The sequence below is a fragment of the Heterodontus francisci genome, chromosome 36, assembly GCF_036365525.1.
Source record: "Heterodontus francisci isolate sHetFra1 chromosome 36, sHetFra1.hap1, whole genome shotgun sequence".
In the NCBI taxonomy this organism is placed as follows: Eukaryota; Metazoa; Chordata; class Chondrichthyes; order Heterodontiformes; family Heterodontidae; genus Heterodontus; species Heterodontus francisci.
Window position 1 is genome coordinate 24,419,817 of NC_090406.1, and position 19,908 is coordinate 24,439,724.

General features: G+C 39.2%; 1 protein-coding gene across 1 annotated transcript in view; it reads left to right on the top strand.

The window, feature by feature from the left end:
• Positions 1 to 19,908, top strand: part of LOC137351441 (unconventional myosin-Vb-like) — a 158,298-nt gene that overhangs the window by 51,366 nt on the left and 87,024 nt on the right. Inside the window, exons 10-16 of the mRNA XM_068015887.1 lie at positions 1,564 to 1,829; positions 1,914 to 1,995; positions 10,097 to 10,237; positions 11,506 to 11,631; positions 12,240 to 12,323; positions 17,707 to 17,844; positions 19,298 to 19,395. Of these exons, the coding sequence (XP_067871988.1) occupies positions 1,564 to 1,829; positions 1,914 to 1,995; positions 10,097 to 10,237; positions 11,506 to 11,631; positions 12,240 to 12,323; positions 17,707 to 17,844; positions 19,298 to 19,395 (935 nt within the window). The remainder of the gene's footprint in view (positions 1 to 1,563; positions 1,830 to 1,913; positions 1,996 to 10,096; positions 10,238 to 11,505; positions 11,632 to 12,239; positions 12,324 to 17,706; positions 17,845 to 19,297; positions 19,396 to 19,908) is intronic.

Here is a 19,908-nt window from a genome sequence, read left to right on the forward strand (position 1 = left end):
AAAGAGTATTACTTAAACTGAGAACAACTGCAGAATTCCGAGGTGCAGAGGGATCTAGGTGTTCTAGTGCGTGAATCACAAAGTTAGTATGCAGGTACAGCAAGTCAAAAAAGGCTAATGGAATGCTATCCTTTATTACAAGAGGAATTGAAAATAAAAGTAAGAATCTTGTGCTTCAGTTATACAGGGTGAGACCACATCTCAAATACTGTGTGCAGTTTTGGTCTCATTTTAAGGAAGGATGCAAATGTGTTGGAGGCGATTCAGAGGAGGTTTACTAAATTGATACCTGGAATGATCGGGTTGTGTTATGAGGCAGGGTTGGATAGACTGGGCTTATTTTCACTGGAGTTTAGAAGAGTGAGGGGAGACTTGATTGAATTATGTAAGGTCCTGAATGGCCTTAAGGTGGATGTGGAAAGGATGTTTCCTCTTGTGGGCACGTCTAGAACTAGGGGGCACTGTTTTAAAATTAGGGGTTGCTCTAATGAGATGAGGAGAAATGTTTTGAGTGTTGAGACTTTGGAGCACTCTGCCTCAGAAGGTGGTGGAGGTGGGGTCACTGAATATTTTTAAGGCAGAGATAGATTCTTGTTGGGCAAGGGAATCGAAGGTTATTGGGGCAAATGCAAGTGTGGAATTCGAGAGAAACAGATCAGCCATGATCTTATTGAATGGTGGAGCAGGCTCAAGGGGCTGAATGGCCTACTTCTGCTCCTAATTCGTATGTTCGTACGTTGGTATAAGTTCTTTAGTAAGTCTGCCATTTCCTGATTTCCAAGTTGGAACATGAGCAGCGACTCTTTCAAAGAAAAGGAACAACTCCATCTTCTAGCTTAGGCCTAAGGGCCATTACGTATATATGCTACGTTGAGAAGTTTTCCCATTTATAAAAATATAATAACCATTATCCTAGATTACACAGTATCTGGCCTTAAGTACTCATATATCACGGAGGCCTGACAGGAATTGTTGGAAATATGATTTTAATAGTTCATGCCTTAGATTTCAAAATGAATGTTGCAGCTAAACTTGATTTTAGTGATTACTCAATCTAGCTGTATTGAAACCAGACGACAAAGAAACATTGGACCATTAATCCTATTTTGCTGCTATAACTTTTTTTTAAAATTTGGTCGCATATGGAATAAACCTAAAACCCACAGGATATGCAAAGTTATCCAATATTTGCAATCTACTGTTTGCTTTAAAAGCTGACCAGAATTAGGCCATTGGGCAGGCAAAATAGTCTGAGTTGCAAAAAGGCAATGTTATGCACTGTTCGGAGCAGTGAAGAGATTCTGTTTTATCAAACTTTGCATTTTTAAATGTTTTGACAGCAGACCTTAAGGGATTGAGGGCTTCTTTATCCAAGTCTTTAATGGAATGCGTGGAAATTACAAAGTTAGAAAAAGGAAAACCAAATTGGGTTCGGAGTATGTTCCAACTATGGGATTTCTCACACTTGACTAACTGAAATGAATTTAGACTTGCTAATATTTTTGTTGCTTACAAAAGAACTGTGACCTGAAATTTGTTTTTTTGTTTTGGAATGGTCTTCAGACAAATGATAAACATCTTGATCTATTCTGCAAGTTACTGGGACTGGAGAAAAAGCAGTTGGCGCATTGGCTTTGTCACCGCAAGCTTGTTACATTGAATGAAACCTACATCAAAACAATGACAATAAAGGAGGCTATCCGTTCCAGGGATGCTCTTGCAAAATATATTTATGGACAGCTGTTCAACTGGATTGTGAATCAAATCAATAAAGCCCTAAGATCCTCTTCAAAGCAGCATGCCTTCATTGGTGTGTTGGATATTTATGGGTAAGAATAACTAGCTTTATACTTATCAAGTATTTTCTAAAAGTGGATCATAGTTGTAACTTAAACTTTTTAAATTATCTTTAGGTTTGAAACTTTTGAAAATAACAGTTTTGAACAGTTTTGCATTAATTATGCAAATGAAAAGCTGCAGCAACAATTTAACTTGGTAAGATTTCTACAAGAAGAGCATTTTAAAATGCTTTGCTGACATCCTCGTAACATTACCTGAATAAAAAACAAACACTTTTTTAAAAAAAAAAAATGTGCACTTAACTACCAGAGGAAAAGATGATCTTTGATCACAGGTGCTGCTTTGATATTTCTGGCATCCAAGGTTATTCCTGAGATGAAGTGGAGTTTTGCTTAAATAAGTTTGCATTTAGAGCTGATGGATTTGAGTAAGTGTTTATCATTGGTGCTTAATGAGGGCATTGGAGTATAATGGGTGAGTTGTGATGCATGGTGTTCCTTACCACTTAACTAAATTAGTTCTGTAAGATTATTAAACATTTAGTCCCTACATAAAAGCCTTTTGGTAGTGTAGTATAGTAGAAGTACAAGGAAGAATATAAAAGATAACCAGGTAGTATGATTGTGGGAAATAGTGTCAAGCTGCAACAAGCTCACTGCAACTGAAGCTAAAGGTCCTTGAAAAGTGTCTGAAACTGTGTACTGCCTAGCAGGAATGCAACGGTGCCTCTCGAGTAAATAAGAAACCACAGGATGTAGAACCTTGAGATAAAGAAAAAATAAGACAGTGGTGCATATGAAGGGCATTAGGTAATTATGTAAGGTTGGTAGCAGCCGCATGAACAAATGCCTGATAGCTATGAGGATGGACATGATTGGGAATGAGGATGGGTTAATTGGGTACAATCCAGGATAAAAGAGACCCTCCCGGTTGGGTCTGTATAGTGGGGAGCACCAGAAACAAGAAAACAAAGTGAAAAGAGAAGTTCGAAGAACAAAAGCTGCAAGAGAAGATGTGCATGCCCTGTCCAGGACTAATCCGGGAAGGATATAGCCCACATTAAACTGTAAATCACTACCTGAGTTTATTGTTGTAGTTTGTATGAAACTTAATAAATTTGTTCTGACTTCCTTAAGTGGCTTCACAACTGAACTGTTGTCACTTCTGATCCCATTGTGAGTAAGGGGTTAAATCCTCACAGATTGAGTCCTGACTACAGTTGAAATTGTTGGAATCAAAGGTCTCTTTATGCTTTTAAGGTTTTATGTAAAATAAGTTTGAACTATTTCAAGGAAGCAACCAGAGTTTGTGGGAACCCTGCACAAAGTTGGCAGTGTCCTTTTTGAAGGCCACAAGGTCGCGATCATGAAATGTATAAAGAAGCTCTTGCAGTATAAAAACCTAAAAATTTCAACACAGGAGGGACCTTTAGCCCACCGTACATGCACCACTAGATCTATTTACTATCTAAACTAATTTTCCTGCTTTTTAAAAAGTTCTTTTCAAATGATTATATACCTTTTTTTAAATGTGATGGTCATTACCTCATTAACCACTTCACAGTTCTAATCATCCTGAGTCTATACCTCCTTGTTACCTATTCACCGACCAGTGGAGCACAATTTGGGTTGCACACTATTTGAACCTTTCTTGGATTTCCTTACCATCCTCTCTTGTGAAGAGACTAAGTTTTTAAACTTTTTTCCATAATTATAACATCTCATTCCTGCTGGTGGTTTAGGGTATTTTTACTGTACCTCTTCTATGGATATGATAGCTTTACAACATAGGGGCCCAGAGCTGCATCCAATACTCCAACTGTGGTCTGATTAATTACATAGAATAAAAATATATAGCACAGAAACAGGCCATTTGGTCCAACTAGTATAAACTCCATGTGAGTCAATCTCATACATATTTAACCTTCCTTCACAGCTTTTCTTTTAGAGATCTATGTCTCTGAAACTGGATCATTGCCCTTTTCTGGTTTCTTTTTCTTGTCCTTGTGCTCTCCATCTATGGAGCGAGATGTAACAGTTCCCTTCACTTATCTGCATCTACTTGCCTTTCTGTCCTGATACACTCTTCCTCTGTCTGCCATGCCCCCAGTCTTGTCATTAACAAACTTTATTTTTCATGCTTGTGCCCACATTTTTTTTTATGTAAGAGAGTACGTGGTATTTTGGAAACTGGGATTAAATTAGACTGGATTAGAAGGAGCTGCTTGAACACCTCTGCTTTCCAACTCCCTCCCCTCAAAACACACCTCATTGACCAAGCTGCTGATTAGCTCTCCTCTTAGCCCCCATTGCACATCAGAAGGAATGGTTTTCCCATGTTAAAGATATTATTACCATCCTGTTAGAGACCAGTAACTTTTTAAGAAGGAATTTGAACTCCCAGTTATTCTGGCAAATACGCTGCAAGATTTCCTGTTTTAAACAAAACTTTACTGTACAAGAGTTAAACGAAGTAAACACTACTAACTTAACACTACAATTTGAAATCACTTCTTAAAATCTTAACAGACATCTGCTTTAAATTCTGAATTTTAATAGAACACTCCCATTTGACTTTTACTTCCACTTCGAGTTCCCCTATACTTTACGGGATCTTGGATTTATTTCTCCTGGGCCCAATACAAAGTGTACCACCGCTCTTAGGAATTCAGTTCTTCAATTTTCCTTCGTTTCCCATCTATCTCCCGAAGTATGAGATTTCCTGGAGATTCTCCCACCAGCTTTCAGCTAGGCAACGCTCCAGCTCTCCAACACCTCTCATCTGGATTTCCCCAGCCTGTGCATGGGCCCCACTCAAATCAGAATCACCCCTAGTTCCTGGTGGCTTCCCTGCTCCTGAATGTAAGAGAGTTCAAAGCCAACTGACTTTTTTTTTTGTCAGCAAAACAGAGATAAAATACGTGACCAACAAGCATCTCCCTGCATCATCTATTTTCAAAACAAATGCAGTATATCTGGGATGGCTCAGATAGCAATTTAAGCTCATCTCCAACTCCAAAACATCTCTGATTTCGGATACCCACATGAATAACTCATACTGCGATAAATGACTGGGCAATCCTCTCCAGATGTACTGGCTTCAGTTCCTCAACTAAAGGAGTCAACCTACTGTTTTACGGCTCATGTGGATCATCCTGAGAGGACCACCTTGGGTTGTAAGTGAAGGTCATTAGAGGAAGGGATGTCACATCACATGACCAGGGAGTTGTAGGTCTAGCCCGACAATATGATTTGTGTTGTACTTGTGCAGTAGCTGTGTGTGAGATAGAGTCAGAGTTATACAGCACAGAAACTGGGTGCCGGCCATCAAGCACCTATCTGTTCTAATCCCATTTTCCAGCTCTTGGCCCATAGCTTTGTATGCTATGGCGTTTCAAGTGCTCATCTAAATACTACTAAAATGTTGAGGGTTCCCGCCTCTACCGCCCCATTAGGTAGGTGTTCCAGATTCCAACCACCCTCTGGGTGAAAACGTTTTCCTCAAATGCCCTCTAAACATCCTGCCCTTACCTTAAATCTATGCCCCCTGGTTATTGACACCAGAGGATAAAGTTTCTTCCTATCTATCCTACCAATGCCCCTCATAATTTTGTATACCTCAATCAGGTCCCCTCAGCCTTCTCTGCGCTAAGGAAAACAACCCTAGCCCATCCAGTCTCTTTTCATAGCTGAAATGATCCAGCCCAGGCAACATATATCCTTTTATATAACATATATTTTACATATTCCAGTTAAGTTATAATAACCCACATTTTCTTTGGATATTACTTGTAGTCCTGTAAATTTTACAGTAGGCCACATACCAAAGGAACAAGTAATATTACATGGCAACATTTGATTTTTCTTTCTGAAGGACACCAAGAGCAAACAAAGAACCGACAATTGCTTATCTAGAGTGGCTGAAGATTCATGTGGAGAGCATTGACAGGAGCAGTGCAGGCAGGATCCCAGGAGATGGTGAAACTGAGTAAAGCAGGCAATTTGCTAGGAAATCAGATCTTTCAACTAATCTGGCAGTGGGTTGAAAAAATTGAAAAATAATAGTACAGCCATAACTGCTTTAGTTTTCCCAGTTTTCTCGGTGGGACCTAAGCCGAAAAGTGGGAAGAGCTCAACAGCACCACTGAAGGTCCAGCACAAAGTAAAAGGCTGGTTGTGGTAGCTGCTGGTACTGCAAGTGCTGCACTCTGCAGAAAAAATCTTCCCTCAGTTTACAAAAACATGAACAAGCTGTTTAAACAAAGAAAACAGTTGCTGTCCTCTCACACTCCAGAGGCAAGCCTGCAAAAATGAACCTGTCTTAAAAAAGAAAACAGCTGTACCTGTAAAACAGAAAACCTATAAAGCAGAGAGCCAGTAAGAGAGACATAACCTGTGAAAAAGAAAGCCTGTTTGTTTTTTTTAAACCCTACATTTAAAGAAAAAAAGCAGGATAATCCAAAAATGGCTATCGGTATCCGATTGGAAGGTGTCAGCCATAGCTTCTGAATTTAAACAGTTTGGACAGTTGTATGGAACTGGATCAAGAGTGAACTGTAAAAATTGTTTGTACTGGGCAATGAGGGCCTGCAATGGAGCAACACATCAGGATTGTAAGCTGAGGATCAGAAGGACCTAAGCAAGCTATGGAAAATCAACTCATGGTAAAGGTCAATTTTCAAGTACATAGGCTTGAAATGGCCTACCGGCAAAGGCAAGCCGAGTCCATTGACTTGACTAGTTTGCTGCAAGCTGCCGAGACAAAGCTCAAGAATGTGACTTCACAGGTATTGAATTGTCAGAATGGGTTGTAGAGCTAATAATCACGTTGACCCCACTAGAGGCCTTTCAAAAAAAACCTTTACAGAAAAGAGAGGGCACACCGTAAATACACTACATCAATGATGGAAGGAAAGTTAAAGCCATCATAGCTGGGCACCAACAGTTACAAGCATTGGGGGCAGCTGCAGCAATTGGTATGATAACCAAGGCTTAGAATTCTGCCACGCCTTGTGGTAAATGTGGCCTTACTCACTCTCCCAATTTGCAGTTGTCTGGCGTACCAGGACCAGTGCAAAGCTTGTGGCATAGAGGGCATTGGGCAATGCAGTGCAGAAGGCTGAGCTCAGATACTGCACATAGGAATGGTGGCAGATCACATGTAGAGAGAACGTCTGCAAGAAAGGATGGCAAATGCAGCAAAAGGTATGCCTGCACACAACAAAAGCCCAAACAGGCACATTAGGTCAGCAGAGAGAAAGATTGTCAGGAGGGCATGGGTGAAGAATGCACTCATGCGAACAGCGAGCAAGCATTTCACATAGTTAATTTCGATTAACATGTCAATGCTAGCCCACAATCTGAGGCACTTGCCATGATCGGAATTATATGTACGCAGAAGAGTGGCAAGAATAAGTGCAAATATTCTTCCCATCTGTATACCGAAGGACATCTACTTAAAGAAATAGGAATCTAGGACGACCCATCATGGCTGACTACATACAATTGGCTTTCCAATCAAGCGCATTGGAACGATAATCTTGTGGTGTAGCTTCAGTCTGCTGAGGTTTACAAATTGTCAGTACATGAAGTCAGTAATGCACTGAAGATGGTAGAAAATATCCAGGTCAAGTATATTGGGTTGGTCCTTGTAAAGGGGAACACAAAGACTGGGAATCTTGACACAGAGGCGATATGACCGGGAGTTTCTTCTCTGGCTTCAGTCCATTTCAGCAAGTACCCGGAGGCCAGAGGGATTGTCGGTGATTGGTGTTACCAGTCGTCATTTTTCTAAGCTTTCCAAACCAGGGAAGATGAAGGCATCACATGACCGGCAAGCAGGACCAGAATTGGCTCGATTTGCAAGTAGAACAGAAGGTCAGCATCCCCAGTTGCGTCAGGTACTTGGTATCCTGCAGAGGTTGCTAGGAAATGTGACAAGCCCCGATTGTACGAGGTCCAGATAACCAATGGTGCGATTCTCGCAGAATTGAAGTCAACTCTGAGCTGTATGACACCACTAGGTCTGACAACCCTGTGACAATGCAGACCCGTTCAAAGGCAAAGTCTGAAGATAAGTGAACAGAGGCTATGAGCACAGAGGAAGAACATGCTAACCAGAGTTCTGAGTCACCAGAGTCTGAGCAGTCAAGATGAGCTCAGCTCTGGGAAGAGGTTTACAATAAGATTGGGATGAAAAAGCAAACCACCTCAATGTTTTCAGTGCGTTAAACTTGCTTACTTGTAAATGTTTTTGTTTTAATCATGCATAGTTAGTCTGAACCACGACATCATTGTACATGTTTTTATCTTTGGGGTGAAAAAGGGGAATGTTGTGGGATGTGGGACCACTTTAAGAGGCTGTAAGTGAAGGTCACCAGAGGAAGTGGTCATGTCACATGACCAGGGAGTTGTGGGTGTAGCCCAACAGTGAGTTGGTGTTGGTGTACTCGTGCAGTAGCTATGTGTATATATATATATATATATATATATATATATATATATATATATATATATATATATATATATATATATATATATATATATATATATATATATATATATATATATATATATATATATATATATATATATATATAAATAAAAAAAGTGTTCTGGCTAAGTTATAATTAAAAACCCATGTTTTCTTTGGATATTACTTAGTCCTGTGAATCTTACAATAGTTCACATACCAAAGGAACAAGTAATATTACAGCTCTCACCTCGAACTCTGTCTTTAAGTACGCATGGAAAGATCTTTGAAATAATATCTCTTGGGAGGCCCTGCAACCTTTTGAAATCAAAATTTCAATTATCTTACACATTTAATTTCTTCAAAATTAAAAGTGACCTCTTAAAATATTGATACAAACCATGAGCTAGATGATTGTGACTATATTGTATAATGTTTTTAATATATGCTACACTTCCAAAAGTACTCTATATATTTAAAAAAAAAATGATTAAGGCCACTGAACATTATTTTTTCAACCAGGTACCGTAGATCTTATTTAGCTGCAGATATGCCCACAATAATTTTTCCAAGTGTCAATCCATATTTAGTCAACTGGATCTTTCTGCTTGAGTTGATGAAACTGCAGTGCTATTGATGCATTATCTTGCAACATGATGAAAACTGACAGCTTGCATGTTGCCAATAGAAAAAGTGCCAGTAATCTTACATTATACAGGAAGAACCTCAATACACTAGGGGCAATTTATAATGGCCAATTTACCTATCAACCTGCAAGTCTTTGGCATGTGGGAGGAAACCAGAGCACCCGGCGAAACCCCACGCGGTCACGGAGAACTTGCTAACTCCACACAGGCAGTATCCAGAACTGAACCCGGGTCTCTGGAGCTGTGAGGCTGCAGTGCTAACCACTGCGCCACTGTACCGCCCTTTCTGAAGACAGTTGAAGATTAACCTGCCAAGGACTAAACCCCCAGCTCATCTTCCTTGTACCTCTGAGACCCTGAGAAGTCCAGTATGTCAGCTCCTCTTTCCTCCTGTCTTTGGAAAAACCCTGCGATTCAAGTGTGTGCTGGCTAAAACCCCGGATGCTACATTTCTCCTGGAAAACCTACCAGATGATTTCTCGACATCCGGCACAAACTACTTCTGAAAAGATCCCAGTGACCCATCTTCGAATACCCGGATGCCAGACCAAAAGGGACAACTGACTTCCTTCCATAACTTTTCTTCAAGAATTAGAAAGTATTTGGCCAAAGTGTTTATTTGTCTTGTAACAGACCTCTACAGAGAGGATGTTTGTTTTTTTTCAGTGTGTTAGAGTTTGTGTGTGTGTGGGGGGTTTTAAAAGGGAACTTTCATATTTCAATCTGTGTTAATGCTTAGCTTCATTACTGGGTAAGTTTTGTCTTATAATCTGATAATTTTGTTTAAGAAACCTGGTTGGCTAGTTTATTCTGGCATAAAGAGAAGAGCATATGATTGATCACATCAGTAGCTGGGAAAACATTTTGAATATCTGTTGTGACCTGTGGAGAAGTGGAGCTAGAAAAGACAGTGCATTCCTCCTGCCTCAGTCCTAACAATCCGTATAGCTTTTTGAGGTTCTTCCTGTATAATGTAAGGTTTTGTTTTCCTTCAATAGCTTGTATTGAAGGGTTGTTGTGGAGCATTACTGTGAAAGGTCTTTGATAAATGGCTCTGGTATTTCTTTACAGATTTTGTTGGGGGGTGCCAAATAGCTTTTCTCATCAATGTCTGTTAAATTGTATGGTCTAATCTTTGTGCTTGTTTGTGGAAACTTGTGTGCATATTTTCTTTCTAGCATGTGTTCAAGCTAGAGCAGGAAGAGTACTTGATTGAAGGGTTGCCATGGACACTTATTGATTACTATGACAATCAACCTTGTATTGATGTAATTGAAGCAAAGCTTGGAATTTTGGATCTTCTGGATGAAGAATGTAGGGTAAGAATTAATCTACATCTGTTCAATAGATGAAGAATGTACAATTTAGTGTTGATTGAACATAACCATATGAGCAAATATACTTGACTAATTGTTTCAACTTATCCTGGAGTGGGGGTAGTGGGTAGGGGTGGGGGGGGGGGGGGGTGGGAAGAGAGCAATACTACAGATGCAAAACAGTAACAAATAAGGGCAATCAGAAGACGTGAGGGCCATAAAAGATGAACGGGAGTTTGAAACAATAAGCACCAAATACTGAAAATGAATGGAAGAAATAAATCTGGTATTCAGAAAGAGGAATGTGCCCTCCCTCTGCAAGCAGCATTCTGGTCTTGGTGACCTTCAAGTCTGATCTCCTTCCCTGCTGGTGATATTGACCACAAGACACATCTCTGGGCAACTCCATTGCAACCGAGGGTGAATTGCCATGTGGGAAATTGGGGGATGAAACAATTGTCCCAGTTTCATTAGTATTTTTGGAATTCCTTCACTTTTTGTGAAGATTCCCCAAAAACTTTAGGCTAACCAGACTGTCCTCACTTGTAAATTGATTGAGAGTTATGCTGGAAGTGTTTGATCCCAGGAAACTGCACTACCTAAAGGGTTAAATGTATTTATAATATTGCCAACCTGAACCTATGACTCAACTGATTACATGGATGGTGCAAAAAAAAATCTGCGACTGATGAAAGCTATTTATGGTTTACTTTTGAAGAATCTCATTTTTTTTAAAGCGTTTTGAATCAGGTTGAAGAAGATGATGAAAATGGTAATTGTGCATGCTGCTACACTATGAGCATGGTCCAGGAATCTGAAATAAAACTGCTTTATTTAAACAGAAAATGTTGGAAATGCTCAGTGGGTCTGGCAGTGTCTGTGGATACTGCCAGACTAGCTGAGTATTTCCAGCATTTTCTGTTTGTATTTCAGATTTCCAGCATCCACAGTATTTTGCTTTTGCATTACTGCTTTATTTAAAGGAATGATTTCAAGGTAGAGGAAACTAGTTCATTATTTAGTATTGATTATGAACATGATATAGATGTTAGGATCTAATATCAAAACTGCATGGAAAACCTCCCCAATAATACTGCTGAAGTTATGACCCTGGTTGTCCCACTCAACGAGCAAACCAATATGATGCAAAATTATAATCCTTTTATGTATTGCCGTCTTAGTAACACATTTTGATCCCTCTAGTTGCCGATACTTGTCCAGTATATATTAATTGTATTGGTCTAAATAGGCCTAAATTTTTGCATTTTTAGATACTCAATGGAACCGATGAGAAATGGGCTCAAAAGCTGTATGACCGACACCAGCATACAAGTCACCACTTTCGGAAACCCAGGATGTCAAATTCTGCTTTCATTATTCTTCATTTTTCAGCTGATGTAGGTGGTGCTCTTAGTTTTAGCTTCTATACCAAGCATAATTATTGCATGCTATTAGTTTCTTGTTGCAATCAATTGTATTAAAAACACAGAAAATTATGTTTTTGAAGGATTAGGGGATGAAAGAGACTGAAATAGTAAATTCTGTGAAGTTCCAGAGACTGAACTAAAGGAGAAAACATTTCAAATTTAGTCTGTGGCTATTTAACACTTACATTTTAGATGGTGCCAAGTTTCTTTTTGTTGAATGAGAGTTTACATAAAACTGATCTTTTTGACATGAAATTCCATTTTGAGAGAGTTAACACCCTTTCAGTAGGAGTGCCGTGCTGATGTTTCCTGCATCTAGTGTTTTTATCTTGTTTTAGGAATGCTCAAGTTGACACTAGATTTTGAAGGTCGAAAACTCTTCCATTTGCTTGGTTTGACATCCTTCACCTTGATTTGTTTCTTGGTATCTAGGAGCAAAATAAGTTCCCCAGACTTAATTTTTCATCAGTGAAAATGTGATGTAGGTTATAAATCAAGAACCATAAAATTCAGAAAGTGACTGGCTCAGAAGATTTATTCAATGCCATATCTATAAAGGAGTTTATGTATTGCTTCAGGTGCTGTATCAGTGTGAAGGATTTTTAGAGAAAAATAGAGACACAGTTTATGAAGAACCAATTAACATTCTGAAGGCAAGCAAGGTAAGTTCTCTTAACCTGGTTTAGTGAAGCATGCATTGTCTTGTACCAGTTCTACTGGGTCTATAAGGCAGAATTCATCAATGGGATAGGGTGGGATAAATATGTAATTATACTAACTTTTGAAAATTTCAAGGATTGTCTATCATTTGAAGCTTTAAAATTCTTACAATTACAAAAAACAAAAGTAGTTGCTGCTTACCATTTTGGATGCTATCAAATATGTTCTAGAATATTTAACAGCTTATGTAGTTTTTTTTAATATAGTTTAGTGTCTGACTTTCTCTACTAGCTTCCACAATGTAAAGTAAATCTTTTATAATTCACGTTGGAAACCCTTAGCAATTTGAGCATTTTCATACTACTAAATTGCGGTTCCCTGATGAACTTCACTCTTCCATTTGACTAACCTTATGTGAACACGTGATGTGTTTGTAATGAAGTTACATTTGAAATGCTTTTCCTGAGATTTTTGTTTCTAATTGACTTGATGAAATATAGCAAGTGGATTAAGTGGTGAGTCTCTGCTTTCTGTTTAAGAAGCATAAAATCATACAAGTTACACCCCAAAGGATGTCAATTGGTCCATCATACATGTGCTATCCCTTCAACTAAGGATATTTAATTTAATCCTATTTCTTGGCCCTTTTCTCATCCTTTTCTCCACCCTTTCAAATGCTTACCCAACTTTTCACTTCAAATGTTAACGTTCCTCAATAGTCACTTGTGGTAAAGAAATCCAGGGATGCATTGCTACTCATATCCTGCCAATCTGAACAAGGTTCAGTTCAATTAATGAAATATGACCTGTTCTTTCCAAATCCATGTTGACTGTTCCTATCATCATGTGCTTAGAGTTGTACACAATACCATAAAGTATTGTACAAATTCCACATTGCTTCCTTGTATTTAATCAGTTGTAAAAACCCATAATCCCGTTCATAGTTAGCCCAGTTCCATGGATTCCATATGCTGCTCTATAATGTACTCCCCTATTTCTTACCCTGACCCAGACAGAGTACGTCTGTGCTCTGTAGTGTTTTTAATAATGCTGCTACTCCTCTGCCCACCTCTTCCACCGGGGTAACATATTTTCCTTCCTTATCCACACTTTTCCTTTGCTCTCCTATGGGGGTAACCACCTCCTTGCATTCCAGAAATCCTTCCTTTTTATGGTGTGAATGTCTCCAATTCTTAAGCTTGGGTAAGTCTATTTGTAGACGCTTCCTGCAGCTGTGGTTTTACTGGGCACTCTCTCAGCTTCCAGAAACTCCCATATAATGCAAATTTAGGTTACTGTTGGCTTTGCCTCTGCCTTATGTACTGGCTTGCTCCTAATCTTGACCTTTTGAGTGAGAGATCAACTGATCCATCAAACTCTAGTACAAAACCCAACTCTGGCTTAAGCTCTGTTCCCAAGGCTTGTACAATACTTACAGCAATTGTTACCTTGGTTGCTATGTATGTTAAATGGGACTGAATTCTACATCCCAGAGTGTTGAAAGAGGTAGCTATGGAGATAGTGGATGGATTGGTGATTATCTTCCAAAATTCTGTAGATTCTGGAATGGTTCCTGCAGATTGGAAGGTAGCAAATGTCACACCACTATTTAAGAAGGGAGGGAGAGAGAAAACCGGGAACTACAAACCTGTTAGCTTTGTATCAGTAGTAGGGAAAATGCTAGAATCTATTCTGAAGGATGTGATAAATGGACATAGTCTGATTGGTCATAGTCAACATGGATTTATGAATGGAAGATCATGCTTGACGAACCTGTTAGTTTTCTTGGTATCAACAGAATTGATAAAGGGGAGTGGGTGGACATAGTATACTTGGATTTACTGAAGTTTTTTTGATTAAAATCTCCCACAGGAAGTTGGTTAGCAAAATTAAAGCACATGGGGTAGGGGGTAATATTCTGGCATGGATTAAGGATTGGTTAACGGGCAGAAAACAGAGTAGGAATAAACAGGTCATTCTTGCGTTGGCAGGCTGTGACTAGTGGGGTACTGCAAGGATCAGTGCTTGGACCCCAGCTGTTTGCAACATATATCAATGATTTGGATGTGGGGACCAAATGTAATATTTCCAAGTTCGCAGATGACGCAAAGCTAGATGGGAATGTGTGTTGTGAGGAAGATGCAAAACAGCTTCAAGGGGATTTGGACAGATTTGGTGAGTGGGAAAGAACATGGCAGATGGAATATCATGTGGAAAAATGTGAGGTTATCCATTTTGGTAGGAATAGAAGTGCAGAGTATTTCATAAATGGTAAGAGATTAGTAAGTGTAGATATACAAAGGGACCTGGGTGTCCTTGTCAATAAGTCACTGAAAGCTAGCATGCTGGTGCAGCAAGCAATTAGGAAGGCTAATGATATGTTGGCCTTTATCACAAGAGGATTTGAGTACAGGAGTAGTGAAGTCTTGCTTCAATTGGATAGAACCTTGGTTAGACTGCATGTGGAGTACTGTGCAGTTTTGGTCCCCTTACCTTAGGAAGGATATTATGATAGAGGGAGTGCAATGAAGATTCATCAGACTTGTTCCCAAGATGGTGAGACTATCTTATGAAGAGAGATTGGGGAAACTGGGCCTGTATTCTCTAGAGTCTCAAAGAATGAGAGATGATCTAATTGAAACTTGCTAAATATTTGAAGGGGTAGACAAGGTAGATGCAGGTAAGATAATTCCCCTGGTTGGGGGAGTCTAGAACCAGGGGACACGATTTTCAAGATATGAGGGAAAGCCACTTAGGACCTAGATGAGGAGAAATTTCTTCACTCACAGGGTAGTGAATCTTTGGAATTCTCTACCCCAGAGGGCTGTGGAAGCTCAGTCGTTGAGTATGTTTAAAGCAGAGATTGATGGATTTCTAAATACCAATGAGACAAAGGGATATGGGGATTGTGTGGGGGAAAAGGTATTGAAGTGGATGATCAGCCATGATTGAATTAAATGGTGGAGCAGGCTCGAAGGGCTGAATGGCCTACTCTAATCCTATGTTCCTAAATATGTATATATGTGTTTAAGACTTTAAATGCACATTTGATAACTGGCTACATCCATTAATCTAGACACAAATGATTTAAAGACTTTGTTCTCTTGCAAATCCTGATAAAATTACTGTATGAATAATTTAAACATTTTTGCTTGCTCTTTGCATGAACACTGTTTTTTATTTAACTTTTTTTCCCTTGCTAACTGGATATATTTAGATAGTTGAGTTTAAGATCAGACCAATTCACTTGCTCTTTTGTTTCCAGGCCATTTAAACTAAACTAGATGTGGTTCATTCCTAATTTAATGAAGCCCTTCCCAATTACAAGACTCTACAGATTGTGAAAGCTAACCAATTTATTTTACCATCTGCAGATTGGATTTCTCTCATCCTTTCAACTTTCATTACTAAAGGAGTTTAAATTCAAACTGATGTGACCGTAGACCTGCTTATCATAACATGGAAAACCTAGTCCAATTCTGTGTCTCCACAGCTCTAAGATGTGATGTGGAGAACATTCTATGTTGCAATCACTCTCACATGGCTCAGCAGTAGTGCTGCTCAGTCCAGTGGGAACTTAGCCATTTATGAATGGCAACATAAAATTTTGGATTGCTTTATTCCTAATTAGCACTGAGATCCAGGCAAGTTTCAACTTTTGACTTGATAACCATACAGTAACACAAGGTGTTAAATTATGTAATTGGAGTCTTGAGTTGACTTGGACTTGCTTTTAACTGCATGTTTTGGGATTTTGTTCTTTCACAACAAGTAACCTGTTTCATGATCATGATTTTCAGTATAGATAGATTTTAATTAAGGAATTAATTCTATTAGATATAGTTATTGTAAAGGAACCTGCCACCTCGAAATGAACTCCAGTCCTACCATGTGGTTGACTGTTGATGCCTTTGAGGTGTAAATGGGATAAGAAATAAATACCGGTTTGCCAACATCTCTCATCCTAAAAACAGCTCTTCAAAAGATGACCGCGTTACAAAAATATGACCATTCATTAGAGCTATCTTCTCATCAAGTACCTCATTAGGTTTTTTGCTTTTTTTATACTCATTTTTTTGTTTTGCTATGCTTTGTGCCTCTTGGTTGTGAGTCAACTTGGCTCAGACTGTGCGGCTGCAAGCCAACTACAAGGATGTAAAACAGCAACAATAGATTACTTAATGCAGTAGACATTCCCTTGGTTTACAAGGTGGGGGCTGGGGGTGTACTGGTTGTTGTGGATGTGGGACATAGAGTGGTGACCAAAATTCCAGTGCAAGGTTTTTAGACTTTTGAGAATGGTGGTAAAGCAGAGGGTTGAAAGAGAATTTGAGCACAAGGGCATAGTGGCTGAAATTTATGTTAATACTGGAAGATGGGAGGATGTAGGCTGGGACATGGGGCTTGGAGAGGTTTGCAGAAATGATGTGGAGCAAAGCCATTGCATTTGTGGATGAGATTTTTAAAAAAAAATTCATGCCTCAGCATGGGAAGATGTGGAGCTTATCCAGGTAATGGGCAACGGGTAAGCTGGGATTCATATGGATAGGATGGTTTTAGGAAGTTTTGGATGAGGTGGAGCATGTGAGACTGGCAAGGAAAATGTTGGAGAAATCTGAAGATGATTTAAAGCAGCTGAGAGTTTGCACAGGTGGAGTCTGACAATATTATGGAGGTAGATAAAGGCAGTCTTGCTGATCAGGTTTGAAGCTTGACCTTAGGACAGATAGGACAAAGTTTTTTTGCATCATTCAGTTCTGCTTGAACCATCACCTGTGAAGGGAAATGGAATCCAACTGAGGTGAAAATTAATGGGAGCTGAATGCTATGATATTGCCAATGTAGAGCTCAAGAATGTTCCAGCTTATCCATAATTTGGAGCTGCAGAAAAGGTAAAGACAAATGGCTAATGGGTAGCAATTTCTTTGCTGGACTGATTTAGCATAATGTTGCAGAATGTAAATGTTTAGGAGAAAGCCTAGGAAAAGTCACTGAAGAAAATAGGTTTGGGATATTGAAATGACCCTTGATAGTGTGCTGATATGAAGAGGTGAAGAATGGGTGTTGTTGACGATACTGAAGTTTGAGGAGGAACACCGTTGCAGGAACATTGGATGCCATTGGTAATTTCACCAGAATGACCTGATTACTGAAAGTGAGCAGGAAATAAGAGATTGAGTGGCTGTTGGGTTTCTCACTCCACAGCTGTGCGGTTAAGATTTGAGAATTCAGTGTGGGGATCAAACTAACTGCTTTAATGCTGGTGTACAAATGGGGTTGGCTATAGTTATCCAAGATGTAGTCTGTGTTGCCATGAAATAATTAGAAATCAGCCCAAAAAGTCTGAGTTGGGGTCTCTTCATCTTGTTACTTGTGTTTTTAAAGTCTGAGTTGATTACTGAGCTTTTCCGCGATGAGGAAGCTGTTTCTGCAGGAAGAGGTCAGATCGCCAATGTAATGTTAAAATCTTTAAGAAGACCTTTACCGGCGACAAGTGAGCACAAGAAAACTGTGGGATATCAGGTAACTTCAAGCATTATTTTCCAAACCACTATATGCTTGGATTTAAAAAGTTGTCTCTACAACTGAATAGTTATGAAGTATAGTTTAATAAACATTTGCATTTTTCAAGAGCATAAGAGATGACCCTAAAATTTCTCCTTTCAATGGGGATTGTTTGACCTTATTTGCTTTTCAAATAGGATAAATTTAAACACCGTTAATGGTGCCTTCTGCCAGTGGGATAAACTCAAAACTATGCAAAGTATTACTTTGCCAATCTGGCTACATAAGATCTAACGTTTTAAAATTGAGCATCACGCAGTATAACGATAGATGTGGACCTAAAAATTGTAATGCCCTGGTAATGAAGTTCTTATTGCTGAAATCTTTCTCCAAACCTTATTGCAAAAAAATGAAAACATTGGGCACTGCAGGCTGTGTAGAATTGGTGGCGTAGAAAGTACATCAAAGGGGCTAATGCAGCCAAAGTGAGCAGCACAGAGCTGATCTTGCAAGGAAATCTAATTTATGGCATTGACTGGCACTCTAAGATTGTGTGTCTCATGACCTGTCTGCAACGACAGAGTTGGATTTTTGGGTGCCAGTAGCCAGTGAAGAGATGCTGGCTGCCCATTGTGTGCATGATCGTTTCCTGGCATGGAGTAGGGAGGTGAGGGTGGGTTGGTGGAGCAGCCCATTGGGGTCACTGTCCAATTTAAAAAAAAAAATCTACACCAACATAGCAATGCTTTCTATCTTCCGTGCTCCAGCAGAACAGAAGAGGCCAAAAGGAGATTTGAATTTTTAAAAAAAATATGTAGGGCTTTGCTGTGGTGAATAGAGAAATATTATTTCCAAAGTAGAGGGGCAAAAATTCACCTCGGGTGGTGTCGCAATTGACTGCAATGGAACTGAATATCTAAACGTGTGGCCGATCCTATACTGCCAGTTTTGTGTCACCGTCGGGAGACTAATTTCTATCCCTTGCTCTTTTGCCACAGGGATTACTTAACAGAGAAACCATACCTGTTTTAAGGGAAAAGCGGATAACTATTTGTAGATGTAGGACTGTGGGTGTTTAGTTTTGGATTCCTCTAGCAAAGTGCTGATAGGCTGAATGGTCCCTTTCTATGCTGGAAACATCTGTGGTCATTTGGATCTCTTGCTTCCCCCACCCCACACGCCTCTCCAGCTCTCCTCTTGGAGAGCTGTCACACTGGTGCTTGATGTTGCAAAGCTGAAATTGGAACTTCTGGGGTGGGGTAGTTGAACAATAGTGCTTGTGCACACTGTTGCATGTTGATCTAGCACACAGCATCACTCTTATCTATTGAATACTGATCAATTTAAAAATGTATATTTTAAGAACCCGCTGTTTGTATTTAGGTTTGTAGTCGACTACGTCAGTGTAATCTCTAACATTTCAATGTTTTTCAAGTTACTAATATACAAATGATAACATTGTTTTCTGTAGTTTAGAGCTTCACTTCATCTATTAATGGAGGCTTTGAATTCAACAACCCCTCACTATGTCCGCTGCCTAAAGCCAAATGATACGAAGCAACCGTTCTCGTGAGTGAATCTGGTCCTGTTGCTCTTAGTTGTGCATCAGTGTAGATGCATTTTTGTGTCTCCTAAAGTAGTGGTATGTAAAAGTAACCATTGCAGATGGATAAAGTGGGAAAAATATGCAATAACATTTAATTTTGCCTTTAGAAAAATTGGAAAATAGCAAATTAATACTATCTAAAATGCTTGCCACTGCACAAAGATGTTCAAGGGAAAATATGTAGAAATCCATTTTAGTCCCAATCTCCTGTCCTTTCCTCAGAGTATCTCAAATGTTCCCCTTTCAGTTATTTATCCACTTTATTTTAAAAGAAAGTACATTGGATTCTGCTTGTGTCGCAATTTCTGGTAGAACATTCCATAGCCTGACAATCTCTGCATTTTAAACACAACTTTTTTTCCTGACCCTTTTGTTGTTTTAATCATAAAGTTATGGGGCCTAAATTTAACTCTGTGCAAGTGGATAGGTTTGAGTGTGTTAAAATCTCACCTATGCTCTTTTGATCAGTGGAAATA